Below are 14,696 nucleotides of genomic sequence, written 5' to 3'. Positions count from 1 at the left end.
AGGGCCCCAACCAGAGACTGGGATTTTTTCCTTTCACTATTCCATGTTACTATCACTATCCTTTCCGCTTGGGAAACCTCAAGACTCCTGCCCAAGTACTTGTGGTACTTTCGATCATGCTGTGGGGGACTCTAGGCCCATAGCCAGTTGTGTGTGTATGTGTGCCCTGAAAGAATGTTTGTGCCTGCTGGGTATCTGCTGAGGCCGACTTTGGGCCTGGAAGCATCCCACACCCTGATATCTTAGAGGCTTCTAACGCCCCATTTTGCTGCCACTCAAAGGAGGCGATTTGATCCTGTCTTGAAGGTGCCTCAACAGCGGCTGCCACTGTAAAAACACGGTCTGGAGAGCTCAAGTGCGCTTTCCGGTAAAATCTGGGAAATTTGGTTTGAGCAAAGTTTCCGTTCTTGTTACTCGTCGGGTTTCTCCCACTTCCACTTAGCCATGTTTCTGCGATCTAGGTAATCCCCTTCAAGCCGGGGAGGAATTCTCTCGAGTCCATAATTGAGGGTTGGAAATCGTGGGGGTGAGAGAAGCGTAAAATCCTCCCGAAGCCTGGGAAGTGCTAGAGTGCGCTTGGGGGGGAGGCCTGCAAGAAGCTGTGGCGGGACCGGTCCGCAGTCCCTGCTCTTGGAGCCCCTTCTCTGCGAGGCCCCAGGCAATCAACAACGCCGCGCGGCGCGGGATTCTGGCCCCGGAAGTGGGCCGCGGACGCCTGTTTTGGACACCTGCGGACTAGCGCCGCTGACGCGCGGCCCCAACTCGCCACTCGCACCACTGAAAACTGGACAGCGTGCCTAGACCCGAAACACCAAAGGAAAGTGCGGGTTCCACTGCGCTCCTGGCTCGTGCAGCTTCGCGGTTTCCCAGCACCATTCCGAAGACTATTGGCCACGGTGGGTTCAGCAGGACTGGGCAGGCTGATGCCCAGACCAGGTTTATGCTGTGAAGCCCAGGGAGGGAACCCACATCTCCTCCAACGCCTCCAAACTTCGGACCTTCAAAGGGTCCGGGGAAAAGTCAGAGCGTCTACTGCAGGCACGGTAGCCGGAAGCTCGGCGCCCCTCAGCTAGAGAGGAACGTGAGAGCAGCAGACTCCTCCCGGGCAGGAGGTAGAGCAGCGGCACCTACCTATCCCCCAATCCCAGACCCACCTCCTAACCGGTGCCCACCTCGAGGTCGGGGGCCTCATGGCCCCATAATTCTACAGCTTTTAGCCCAGTGCCAAGAGCTCCCTCAGGGCCCAGACACCCAGTAGGAACTGCCCTCTGGCCTGTCCCTGACCCGGTGAAGCAGGGAAGCTGGCAACGAACGGAACCGTCCTGGGGCGCTCAGACTCCAGGAAGGACAGGGGCTTCGGAGATGGCAGTGGCGGGGGTGTGCGGAGGGCCCAGGACTAGTGCTTATCTCTGACTGCCGGAGCCCGAAGGAGCGAACCGAGTCGGGGAGGAGAGGCGGGATGTGACTCTTTAGGTCTAGTGTGGCCCTGCGGGAGAGCGTGGGTTCCCAGTGCCCGCGTCTTCAACAGCGCCTCCCTTCTCCAGCTGCCTTCTGCCGACCACCACGAGTCCCACCAACGTCTCCCAGTGGCCCTAGCTCGGTGACGCTCTCCATGAAACGTCCGCCCAAAAGCGATTCCCCGAAATTTAGGCTGCGCTGGATCAGGCTGCGAGACTGCTCTGGGCTGCTGGAGGCAGGGCAGTGGGGCCCCGTTCCCGCCGGCGTCCCGGAGAGGCCTCGCAGCTGGGCTGGGCTCCCCGACCCTTCCCTCCCTCTGGCTCGCGCGCCCCGGCGGTCTCCCGCTCCTATCAGAAAAGTGCCAATCTCCTTTCGCTCCGGAGTTTCAAGGAGAGAAAGGGCAGAAGAGTGGCTTCGGAGCGTGTAGGGAGGGGAATCTTCCCTCTGGGCACCCCCCTTTCCGCACGCGGAACTGAGGAGGAGGGCGTGGGACCAGCGGGGACTTGGAGGCCTCGATCCTCCCCACAGGGCACTTGGCCGCCGGGTCGCGCCGCCTCCTCTGGGCCGCGCCCGCCGGTGACCAGCCGGGCAACCACAGAAGAGGCCTGGGCACCCCCCCCCTCGTTACTCCTTCGCCCCACCCCGCAGCCCATCCTAACGCCCACGTCCCGCGACTCCCTCTCCAGAGCGGGTCTCCGCGCCGCGCAGCGTTCACTCACCGCGATCTCCCCGAGCCCGGGAGCGCGCCCGCCTTTCTCGGGACAGTCCCTGGAGGTAGAGACGCGGAGGCGCGCCCGTGACTCCAGGGCCGCGGCGGGGTCGGAGGCGAGAATCGCCGCCCCCGCCCCCGCCGCGGTCCCTCCCCCTGCCTGCCCCCCCCCCGTCCCGGCCCCGGCGGCCCAGTGCTCCGCCCGAAGGCGGGTCCGCCATAAACAAACGGTGCTCGGTCGCACGTGGACTGCGGAGCAGCTGCGCCTCCCCACAGATTGCGGACTCCGGCGCGGGGTCTTCAGGCACAGGGAGCAACCGGAGAGGGCAGGAGAGCGCGCCCAGGCCTGGGTCCGGCCCGGCCGTCTCGGTCTAGCGCCCCTCGGCTCGGGTCCGCTCCATGGCTCCGCAGCCGCCGCCGCCCCTGCCGCCCTCCAGATCGGAGGGGCCTCGCGGCAGCGAGTGCCAACACCCGGTTAAGGACTAAACTGCACCACCGCCTCTTCGCTGGACCCTTATACCCTAAGAAAAGCTGAGGCTGGGGAGACCGGAGGCAAGAAGAGTGAACAGGAAGCAGGGCTCGGGTCGCCGCGGAACAGTCCAGCTCTAGCCGCAGGCGGAGCGCGGGGCGGCGCAGCTGGTTTGCGCTGAGCTCTGGGCTGGCAACTGCCGAGAAGTTCCTCGGTGCCCAGGCCGGTCCCGCGCACCTGTCCGTGGCCGGCACCCGGGATTCACCTGGCCCCCGGGTCCCCTTTCCCGGTCCCAGCTGCCGCAGCCTGAGCGGGACTCTGCGGACCTGGAGCGCGGCCAGGTCTAATATGCCCAGAGCCGAGGCGCGATGAAGGAGAAGTCCAAGAATGCGGCCAAAACCAGGAGGGAGAAGGAAAATGGCGAGTTTTATGAGCTGGCCAAGCTGCTCCCGCTGCCATCGGCCATCACTTCGCAGCTGGACAAAGCGTCCATCATACGACTCACCACGAGCTACCTGAAGATGCGCGCGGTCTTCCCTGAAGGTGAGGCCGCAGGTGGGCAGCCGGGAACTCTGGGAAGTTAGGCAGCCTCGGCCCTTGCAGGAGCCGGCCCAGAGGAGCCATCGAGGTCTCCCAGCCAATACTCGGGTGTCTTGGGAGGGCCCAGCCGGGGACTTCAGCTGGGACGCAGACTCAGGGAGAGGGGCCAGGGCCACCACGGCCCAGGCGACCAAACCATCTCTTGCCTCAGGGCAGCGGCAAACCAAGGATTGTTCCAGGGACCGGCGGTCCCCAGTTGGCGTTGGCATGCTGGTCCATTCCGGTTTTACGCGCTCTCTCTTCCTTCTTCTCCCTCTGCTCCCCCTTTCCTTCCTCCCTCCTATCCTTCCTTTTCTTTCTTCTTTGCGAATCCATTTTAGTTTTGTTTTCTTTTCCTCTCTTCTTTCTCCTCCTCCTTTCCATTAAAAAATTCTTCTTCGTCTTCTTTTTCTTCCGTCTCTTTCCTTTCCTTCTCTTTCTCCTTCTTCTGCTCTTCCTCCTCCTCCTCCTTCCCTTTCTCTTTCTCTTCCCCCACCCCCTTCTGCTCTGGTTTGGTGTGGTTTGGTTTCTTATTTTTTCTCTATTCCTTTACTCCTTTCCTTCTTATTTACCTACTTCTTTCCCTCCTTCCTTCCTTCTTTCTTTCTTCAGCTCCCGATTCTTTTTCGGGCCTTCATCCCTCCTTCTCTTTCTGGAGAAAAGAGAGCAAGCAAGCAGGGCCCTGGCACGGCAGGCCACAGCCACCGAGCACTCACGGGAGTCAGGCCCTCAGTCTCTCGTGCTGCCCTTGTCCAACCGCCTCCCAGTCCTCCGGGGATCGGAGGTTCGGGTAGGAGAGATATCGGGTTGGTGAACTGAAACACCCGCGAAGAGAAAGGTAATTATTTCGAAAATGGCAGGCAGGGCAGAGCTTAGCAGTTCTTTTAGGATTGAAAATACACTACTGGCGGACGAGGACCCACCGTCAGGCAGAGATCGTAAGAAATGGTGGCCTGCTGGATGGGCTTTCCCAGCTCGCACACGTCGGCCTCCGCCTGGGACTGTGGCCACCCGGCCAGACCTCCAAACAGCAGGTCCGGGATCTCACCCCCCAGGGACCCGGACACTGCCGGGAAGGGCACTGTTCAGGGTTCTGATGGGCGCCCCAGGAATTCCAGGCCCTGGAGCCACACGAGAGGACTTCGTGTAAAAAGACCACTTCAGCTGCAGGGCACTGGAGGGTCGCTGCAGTAAAGGCGACAGGTGTCCTTCGGCCACAGGGCGCCTCCATTAATATCATCCGCGGCCCGGCACTCGACCCGGTAAGCTTCTTTTGCGCTCGGCGCCTCCAAACATGTTATTTGCGATGGTTTCTGGTTCTGCAGCTGCGTTTTCCACGGTCTTCCTTGTGGAGCGCAGCGGGCCTTGTCGGCAATTACCGCCTGCAGTCCTGCGGCGGCCCGGGTCCGGAGCAAGCGCCGGAGCAGCCCAAGGGAGCTGAGCGGCCAGAAGCGGTGGCTGGGCCTCTCGGGAGCCTCCCAGCCTGGCCGCGCGGTCCGCGGTCGATGGGCGCTTTCCTCCGGTGCGCGGAAGCCCTGAACCTGCTGGGCTGGGGCCTAGCGCACGTTCCTGCGTTTCCTAGTCCGATCCGCGGAGAACCTCTCCCCAGCCCCTTCCTGGGAGTTGTTCGCCGCGATGTTTCCTACTAGTCGGTCCAGCGATGAGCCCTTGGCTACAGAAGTAGAAATGATTCCTTTCCAGCTGAAGTTTCGGTGGACGTTAGAAGCGCATTAGGTTTATAAGGGTCGAGTCTCCTTTCCACCCGGGAGTAGTGTGAGCTGGTTTGCTGGGATGCGTCTAATCCGCTTGCTACAAAGCAGACAGGGTAATGGGCTTCTATCCTCTGTCCTGTCTCTTCCCACCTTTCTTTTGGGACGGGGGAGAATAAATTATCTGAAGAGTTGTTTGTTGCCAAAGATTTCTAATAAACCAGAAGTTAGCTAATAGGAGCGGTCTGGAGAAAAGGGCTTATTTTAAGCTATTCGTTGTTTTAGGGATTTCCAGGGAAGTTTGCTAAAATGTTGAAAAGTGGCAGATGTGCTGCCACAGCAGACATTTAAATATCTGTGGGGTGTATGTAACCAGGGAAGCACATCATCAGGCCTTTGGGTCCAGAATGACTGAAGACTTTGCCCCTTGTTGTGGGGCCGCGTGGTGTTGCTGGGGTTGATGCCTTGAGCAACTGCTGCCAGGGCTGTGTTCAGGAGCTGCCTACTCAAGGGGCCACCTGCATCTCCTGAGTTTTGATCCTGAGGTTGGCTCTAGATTTTGTAAGTGATCTTGAATCAGAGCGTACAACTTGGGGAAGAGGGCAGTGGTCTAATCCCGTCCTACTACACTTCTTGAAGTCAGGAAGGGGAGCCATGCCGTCTCAAGCTCTGTCCCACTGCTCATGTCTGGGACCTGAAGCTTTGGGCTGCAACGCCTACTCCCCTCAAGTCCAGTCCAGGTCCAAGGAATTGGGAAGCTCAGGGCATAGGGCAAAGAGAAGTTGCATTTAGGAAGGACTCCACCATGCAAAATAACTCCCTTGCCCTCAGCGGCTTTGAATCCACTCCCACCCCGCCAACGGGGACCTTCATTGATTTAACCCGGGTTCTTGAAGCACCCAGGTTACCTGGGCCCTGCTGAGTTGCTGGGGTCAGGACAATGACCCCACGGAGGTCTTAGAGCCAGAGCAAGTCTGGGTATCAACCAGAGCTCTGAGATGGCTTACAGCTCTTGGCTGAAAATAAGATACAGAGTGGACCCATTTGCCTGAAGCAGGTGGGATCCCTGGGTAAAGAAAACCTTTGAGGCCAATTTAGTACTTTGGGATGCAGAAAATGAATGGCACAGTCTTAAGGACCGGTGGGATCATCAGGAACCCTTCATATCTGGGGAAATTGAGGCCAGAGAGGAAACTGGCCTCCCCAAAGTCCCTGCATCAGTCGGGAAGTAGGACAGTAACTGCCCTGGCAGCTGGTTGCTGTATATCCTCCTGCCTCTGCACTGAAGAGGCTACAAGAAGAGGAACTCAGAGGTCCCACACCAGGGCAGAGGGAGGCACCAGAAACCAAGGCAGACACCTGCTGGCAGGTCGATTCTCAGGCTTGGGGAAATCTTTCAATTTTTACATTTGGATCCGAGAAGGCTCTGTCATCCTGCCCTGGTAGGCCTCGGTCTCTTTGTAAAGTGGCCCATTACCGACTCCACACCCATACAGGTGCACAGTGGAACCCTGTCATAGGTGGCAGTCCACTCTGGTTACCAGTCGCTGTAGACTCCGGGTGTTTCCTGGACCAGGCTAGGCTTAAATGGCAGTCGCGGAGGAAATCACAGCCCTGAGTCTAAATATCTGCCGCTTTCTGGGTGGCTACCTTTTCTCCCCTTCAACATAGAACTAAGAAGTGGGAGGTAGATAGGGTGGGTAAGGGCAGGAGAGAGCAAGGTCGGCTTTGGAATGCGGGCTGGAAATTGAACACTGGGTGAGTTTTAGCGAGAAGTTGGAAAGCAGATAAACTTAGGGTTGTGGCAGAGATGGAGTGCAAAGGGTCGCCTGCGCCCCTCCCTGGGTTCCAGAGAGGAGGCTTCTTGGAAACCGCAGATGTACGGAGGCAAGAGACCTGTGGGTGCTTCCTGGCCTTAACTGCACTGTAAACACACTTGCCAGGACGCAGGGTAGTGTCCGTGGGTCCGACGGCCAACTTGGGCGATTCGATTTCCCTCGAGGAGTCCCGATTAGGACGAGCGATGAGGAAAGGGTGGCGTTTCCTCCCGGACCTTGCACACCGACGGCTAGCTAGGACGAGGGACTGGCCTCTGGTCCCGGCTCAGGAATGAAGTGGGAAGCTGAAGACCCACAACCAGGGTGTGTGGAGGGGGGAAGGGATTAAGGCCTGAATTGTCCCGGTGACTGGGTTGAATTCAGTTGCAGGCAGCTGGCTAAGCCCCCACCCGCACACCTGAGCTCCGCGGGGAGGAAGCGCACGGACTGTGGAATTATTTTCTTGGATTTAAACGATTTGATTCGGAGGGTTTGGTGAGGAAAAAGTCACCCTGTGCCAACATGGCATAATAGATCTTCCTGTACTGCAGCCCGAAATCACGTAGGTTATTTTTAATGGACTCGTTTTTGGAGTGACGAAGATTTCACAACCCTCCCTCCTCTCACTTTGAAGCGGGCCAGGCCTAGGGCTCGGGAGGCAGAGCTCACCGTCGGCAGGGCCTCGCGCAGCGCAGGCCTTGGAGCGAGTGACCGAGCGCGCGGGCTGCAGATCCAGCCCCTGCGCTCCAGAGCCCCGGACCCCGACCCCGACCCTGGAGTTCCGCGGCGCGGAAAGGGAGCCTCGCCGGGGAGCGCCGGGCAGCTCTGGGTGCGGCGCGCGGTTCGGTACCAGCGGCCGCTGGGACTCCATCTCGCACTTTCAGGACCTACGTATTCCGTCCTGGGGCCGCGGGGTCTTCAGGGCACGCACAACGCTCGTTCGCAGCTGGCCCGCCAGGCTGGAAGCCGTCTCCCCTCCTTCCCCCCGTCCGCCGCAAGGAGACTTTCTTGGCGAGCGTCTCTACCTACCACCCCCTTCACACCTGATCCCTGGTTGGTGTGAACAGGGGTCGCTCGACGGAGAAATTTCCAGGGACCCCGAAGAGAACAGAAAGATTCCAGGACTGAGAAGAACTGTGCGCTGGAGAAGTCCGCGACCCCTGATAATGTACACGGATCGTGGTGTCCAGAGAGGTGCAAACTATGGGTTCTACTGGATCAGCAAGGCGGTACCCAGCCCCAAACTCCTCCCAGCACAAACTGAGACCCGTTAGCCCTGGAAGGGAGCTAACAGAGCCCGCCGCTGAGCAGGGACTGCGGTTGGAAACGCTGTTGGGGTGACCGGCTGCGACTCGGCCTCCGCGGCCTGTGCTTGGGTGGAGGAGCCAGAGGATCAAGCCGTTTCTTACTCCCGCCCCCACACACCCTACTAGACTTTGGAGTGGTTTGCTATCCGAATGTGTGACCTTGCATCCTCAGATCTGGCCCTCCAAGGGCAAGAGGTCGCGCTCCCCCAGAGACACACCCTCACACCCCTCCCCCCAGGGGGCTGATAATTGGAGGAGGGGAGGCTGGAGCCAGCGAAGGAGTGGGCTAGACAAAGACGATGGCAGTAGCCACAAACAGCAAGGCCTCACTCTAGCCGGGCTCAGTGAATCCCCAAACAATCCTATTTTAGAGGCAAGAAATAAAGGTTAGAGGTCGGGGCTTTGACTGGAGATCAGGCCCTGCGGCCTGGCCAAGTTGGCTTCTAAACCACAGAAGGCGAGTCCCAGGAGGTGAGACGCGGGGACTTCCTCAACTGTCCTAGATTTTTATACCCTTATCCAATGTTCCTGTGGAGGTTGGAGGCAGGGACAGCCGCCTCCCTGTTCTTAGCCCCATTCAATTTTCACAGGAGTTCTGGGGAAGTCTTTCTGTCACTGCTTTTTTAGATATCCAAGGTTGTTCCATAGGGAGGTGAGAGAATGGTGGTCTGACTCTAGAGTTCTTACCTAAGTCCAGGCCCTAGCTCTCTGCATCCAGACCCACAGGCATCCTTCTGGCTAGTCCAGAGGAAGGACAGAAACCTGGATGTCCTCTCATCTGAGCAAAGCAGATGAAAACCTCACAGTGGGAAAGCAATCTCCCTTTCTCTCCAAATCATATTCTTTTTGTAGCCCCATGTTTATGGTCTGTGACCTGCATCCAGAGATACCCCCAGAGCCTGACTGAAGCCCCACAGGACAGTTGCTCATGAGCTGTTTGCTGACTAATCAGAGAAGAGGAACCATATTTAGGTGGCTTCTGCAGACAGCAAGTCTATGGGGGTTAAACCAGAGGACAGGCAGCATGTGAAAACAGAACCTGTACCCGTAAACCCTGGGAGCAAACAGGAAAGGAGGTACCTAAAGGCTAACTGGCAGAAGTGGGGCATGTGGGCTTGATTCCCTTTTGCCCTGACCTAGCAGCCCCAGTTTCTCCCTGTGGGCTCCCTATAGCCTGGCCATCCTTAAATGCCAGTGTCCAGAGGTCCCCAGCTTGTCCTGTGGAGGCAGGCAGGATTGGGAAGAAACAACGGGTCTCAGCTCTGAAAGCAGTCAATACCCACCAACAGCTCACCAACTTCTAACCCTGAAGGAGCTTAGCCCAGACTTCAACTCTACCCCACCCCTACTTTTCAAATAAATAAACCAATCCCTTTCCTGGGTCCAGGTAAGGGCCACGTGCCTAAAGCTTCACTTTTTCAGGAGTGTATATGGCTTTCTATTACCAAGAGGATGCTTTTCATTACAAACCTTACTTTATTCAGTCTCTGCTTCAACCCAAAGTATATTTTTATGGGCTGAGGGGGAAAAAGAACTCACCACAGTGGTTCCTAATGGAAGAGCTGGCAGAGCCACTGCCACCACTGCCTTAGGGTGAGGTGGTCCCTAGGTGGGGAGTGCTTGGGAGAACCATTTGGTGATGCCTAGCTACCTCCAGCCAGGATCCTAAAGGGCAGTCGAAATCTCCATCAGCATGATAGAGGCATGGGAACTTTCTGAAAAATTATAGTGATATAGGAGAATAAGATCTCTCAGATATCTGAATATTTGAATAATGTGAAAAATCTATAACTAGTTAGCAAACTGCTTCATGGAGAGCCAGAGCCTTCAGCAGGCTTTGAAACATTTTTGCCAGTGGAGCCAGGTCTGGAGGCCATTCCCACAGACCAAAAGTTTACTCCAAGTCTTTGGACCACTGACCCTGCAAGAAGCTAAAGGCCAGGAGGCCCTGCTTACCTTGGGCACTTGTGTTGGGGCCAAGGCTGCTTCAGCTCCAGGGACCTGGAAGAACTCTGAGCCAGGGGAGAGAAGGACAGTAACAAGGCACATTTGTTCATTTTTGGAAATCGGATTTCCTAGGTTCTTATTAAATTCTTTCTTCATCCATGTCCCACTGCTTTTAAATCTTGGTTCTTTCTATTGCCCCTACCATGCTTCCTGCCTGGTGTGGGGCAGGAAAAGCCTGAGAGTGAGGGCAAGTGGTGCCCTGGTAGGATCAGGATGCTTGGGGGTGGGAGCAGTCTCCTGGGGTTAGAGAGCTACCCTATACTCATCCAGTGGTGGCTTAGGGGCCAAGAATTAAAAAGCTGCGATTGTGTTTTATTTGGGGCGGGGGGATGTCAGGATAAGTGGAAGTTGACCACTTCCTTATTAGACCGGGATAAACTCTGATTCTTGGAGTCCAGGAGGAGAAATGAAAGGTCATCCCTTTTCTAGTTGCCGAACTGTTTCCAAGAAGGATCTACAAAGCCACAGTCCTGGGCCTCGAGGTGCGTTTTCAGCCTCCTGGGTGGAGGCCTCTAGAAGCCACGATGCCCCGGATTCCCACAGGGTCAGAGAGGAGACCCAAGGTGCCAGCGCAGCGACTGTCCGGGAATTCATGCCAGGCTCCCGGTTTAGAGAGGACTTACCGCCTAGGGAACCACACTGGATTCACCGCAGCTGACCAGGTTTTCAGTCCCGCGCTTCCCGCCTAGTTCAGGCGACTCCTGACCTAGAGTCCAGCACTCAAGGGCGCGATCTGGGTCCGGCCCAAGGTTTCCGGGAGGACGTGTAAACCCTGAAGGGGTCAGAGCCGAAATGGGAGCTCCCGGAGTAGGGAGAAAGCCAGAGGGCGGATTCTCTAGCAGGAAGGTTAAGGAGGCTAGGGCGCAAGTGGAGATGGCGGTCACCGGCCTCTGTCTCCTGGTGCGGAGGCCGCGGTGCTAACCCGAGGGTCCCCAGGCAAGGCCCCTAACGGAAGGATTCTGGGGAAATTTAAAGGTTCTTCTATGCCTCCTTGCGCCGCCTCCTCAGGAGCTTTCTGGCTTCGTCTGGAATTGGTAGAGGCAAGCCTGGAGTCTCCGTCGCAGCGGCTGGCCCGAGCGCGCAGGGAAAGAGGACTCGGATGCGCAGGGCCCCCATTCCCCTGACGCATTTTCTGCACCACTGGCGGCCGTCGGGGAGGTGGTGGGGAAGAGCAGGAGGTTCTGGGGATGAGGCGGTTAAAAAGCACAGGGACTGGGAGCTCCGGATGGTGCGAGAACCGCCCCCTCTCCTTTACCTCCGAGCCTACCCTGGGCTCTCCCGGCTCTGGGCCCATCCCGCGCCCGACGCCGGCGGATATGGAGCGTGTTCCCCGGAAACCCCCAGGTAAACCTTCCTGGGCACGAAGCTCTGAGTTTGGAAGGGGGACAGCTCTTCCGGGAAGCCAGTGAGAGCCGAGAAGACTCGTGGAGGGAGGGACATTTTCTTTTCTTTTCTTTCTTTCTTTTATATATATATATATATATATGGGAAAAGCTGCCCCTGGGTGGCGGGGCCTTTCCGTCTGAGGCTCTCTGTCTTTGGGAAAAAGCAGAATTGCAGGCGACACCTGGGAAGGGAGGAAGAGAAGGTCCTTAGGGGAATATTTACAGGTCAAATCGATATCCCCGTTCGGCTACGAGGATGGCCAATTTCAAAGCAGATTAGATTACTTTGTGGCATTTCAAATAAAACGGCAATTTCAGAGCCTTGAGCACGTGGGCGACCCGCGGGAGCCGTCCGCCTGCTTGGCTCAGTGAGCGCAGGAGCACTCGGCTGGAGACCTCGAAGGGAATTCCTCCTCAGGTCTTTTTCTTTTAAACCCAGGGCAAAGGGGCTACTGCGAGGGCACAGGCTGCGGCCGGCTGGGCAGAGGAGGCGGCAGGGGCACGCTCCAACCTCGGGGAGCTCAGGGAGCGCAGGCTCTGAGCGCAGGCTCTGCGGGGCGCCACCGCCTCTCGCTGAACGCGGCCGTTTACTGGTTGTTTCATTTCCTTATCCAGGTTTAGGAGATGCATGGGGACAGCCGAGTCGCACCGGGCCCCTGGACAGTGTCGCCAAGGAGCTGGGATCGCACTTGCTGCAGGTAGAACCACCGCGCCGGGGGAGGAGCGCCGCCGCCGCCAATCGCCCTGGCAGATGCCCGGGCGGGGGCTCCCTTCCGACCCTGCCACCCGAGTCTCGAGGTGCGCGGCACAAATCCACAGGCCGCCCCCAAGCTGAAGAAGTCCCAGGGGCGGGGGTGGCTCCCGCCCGGGAGGGTCAAAACCCAAGCGTGGATGCCTAGCCTGTCGGGTGCAGCCTCAGCCCCAGCCCCACCCTGCATCCCTCTCCCTCCCAGCGCCCCAGGAGTTTCTAGCTCACTCAGACCTAGGCCGAAAGGCGCCCCTGAACGTGATTAAATCCTTTCAACCGTACTTCGGTTTGCACCAGACACCGGGCCAGGCTCTAGAGCCAGAGAAGCACCAATCAGGAAGCATAAAGCCACAATGTGGCAGCGTTTAGCAAGTGTGTGTGTGTGTGTGTGTGTGTGTGTGTGTGTTTCTTTCCAAAAGGTTACTTTAGCATCTGGTATCACCACCCATCTTGGTCGCTTGGTTTGGGGTCAGGCGTTTTGCGCTTCCAGTCCCCGGCCTTTTGGTCCCAGACTGCTACACTGCCAGGACCTCAGCTTTCTATCCCTGCAATATAGAAGCGCTGATAGGCACCCCGGCGTTGAATTTGGAATAGGTAACCTGGGCACCAGCGTCCACTTCCAAGTCAGCATCTGGCGCTAGCAGAGGACAGCAATGTCCTTTACAGAGCCTCATCAACGACCTGATTCATTCACCAACACCCCCGCCCCCCATAGAAGAATGCTTCCCCAGACCTATTTTGCATTTCCTCTATTTTACATTTCCATTAAAAGGGGAGGGGGGAGGGTAGGATATTGGCTGCAGGGCATTGTGACTTAGATCTGCGAGTGGGTCACTGAGGTCTGCATTTTGGAAAAAACAGATCTTTTCAAAACTTTTGCTCCAAATGCCTGGGAATGATTTGTTTTTGAAAATACATGTGCTAGGGAGAAGGGAATGGGGTAATATTTGAAACCCGGAACTTTCACAACTAGAGAGAACTGCGGTGGCGTAGCAGCCTGAGAGGTAACGCTCTCTGGGAGCCTGGCCCACACGCCCTCGGCTCGCCGGCTGCCCTCCCTTCCAGCTTTGCGCTGGATGTTTTCCGTGTTTCATACTGTCCACATTATAAGTGACACTAATATCAGGGACAACTAAGTGCTTGCAGGGGAACTTCAGAGAAAGTCAACACTTCCAAAGGTCTTAATTTAATTAATTCCTGAGTGGTGTGTGGATGGTCGTCTTTGCAGTTATTATACATGTAAGTGAATTAGGTAATTGAAGCTAGGAAAGCACACTCCATGTTTTCCATTAAGAATATTATTTTTTAAGCTACTGCTGGCAACGTTTACAATTTAATTATGATAATTTCTTTACTTTTATTTGTTTTCCTAGATGTTGCAAGAGATCTGTTTTGTTAAACGTATCTCTAATAGTTTTAGAGTTTAGCAACTATGCAAAATACACCAAAGTGTCTGTAACTTTAGATATTGCTTTATAGTTTATATTTCTGAAATGTCCCAGATTCTGTTAGGAAAATGTGTTGTAGCTGAGTTAGAAACCTGAAAGTAAGACATAATCAAGTTGCTGGTCTCAACCTAGCACAGGGAAAGGTAGTGATAATTTAGTTAGCAAAGAATTTTTGCAGCAAACGGTATTTGAGACAGCAGAATGTAAGGATATCTTTCAAGTTTCATTTCTGCTACATTCTGTATAGCCCACCTCCAAGGGGGGGGGGTAGAAAACCCAAAGGTAATCTGGTTTCAATTACATGCTGTAAAAATAGAATTTGTGGCCAGAAATTAATTTGGAATATTTTTTTATGGAAGTTGCACTGCGGATTGTATGGGTCTTTCACAAACTTTATTGCTTTTCTTTGGTTCTGGATCTAAAATATGAATGAGTAAATAAAGTACAGTTTCCTTTTTCAAAAATTTAGTCTTTGACACAGAAAAATAATCATTACCTTTTTATTTGTCTTAATTATCTCTTATAGTTTTACCTTATTTTTAGAGGACTTAGGTAAAAATCAGAATTTCATTTGGGTAGTTTTAATTTTTCAGAAGATACTTTTTCTCCTTGAATTTGGCAAAAGTTATTCAATCTCTTACAAAGTTGAAATAGTTAATTCTATAGACTTTGTCTGGTAAAATAATCGGGTATTTTGTTTTATTTTCTGGGGCGCGGCAATGGTCGGAATTTATTATTCAAATGGTACTTATGGGTAACTAGAATATTGTGGCAAATAAAGAGTATGTCCTAGTGGTATAAATGACTGCCAATTATGACTTAAATGGTCTATATAGTAGTGGATGTTCCCCTAAGTACCATAGAACTCCGGATTTGTGCTAAGTGCTAAAATAACTCCAAACAATAAAGCTACTACATTTAAACTGAGCATGATAGGAATTCTCAAATGTTTCACATGATTTTTGTGATGTGGATGTAAGATTGTTTTTAAAGTGCTTTAAAAGCATTTCAGAGCCTGGCTTGGGAAATAAACCTTGAGTGTTGTCACCTGTGGTCCTCA

General features: G+C 55.2%; 1 protein-coding gene across 1 annotated transcript in view; it reads left to right on the top strand.

Annotated features, from left to right (window-relative positions):
• The first annotated feature begins 2,849 nt into the window (after positions 1-2,849).
• Sim2 (SIM bHLH transcription factor 2) overlaps positions 2,850-14,696 on the top strand; it is a 45,939-nt gene continuing 34,092 nt past the window's right edge. Inside the window, exons 1-2 of the mRNA XM_076868048.2 lie at positions 2,850-3,179; positions 12,056-12,138. Coding sequence (XP_076724163.2) covers positions 3,005-3,179; positions 12,056-12,138 — 258 coding nt within the window. The 5' untranslated portion in view covers positions 2,850-3,004. The remainder of the gene's footprint in view (positions 3,180-12,055; positions 12,139-14,696) is intronic.

Source organism: Callospermophilus lateralis, chromosome 10 (genome assembly GCF_048772815.1).
Source record: "Callospermophilus lateralis isolate mCalLat2 chromosome 10, mCalLat2.hap1, whole genome shotgun sequence".
Lineage (NCBI taxonomy): Eukaryota > Metazoa > Chordata > Mammalia > Rodentia > Sciuridae > Callospermophilus > Callospermophilus lateralis.
This window is presented reverse-complemented; position numbering and strand designations above follow the sequence as displayed.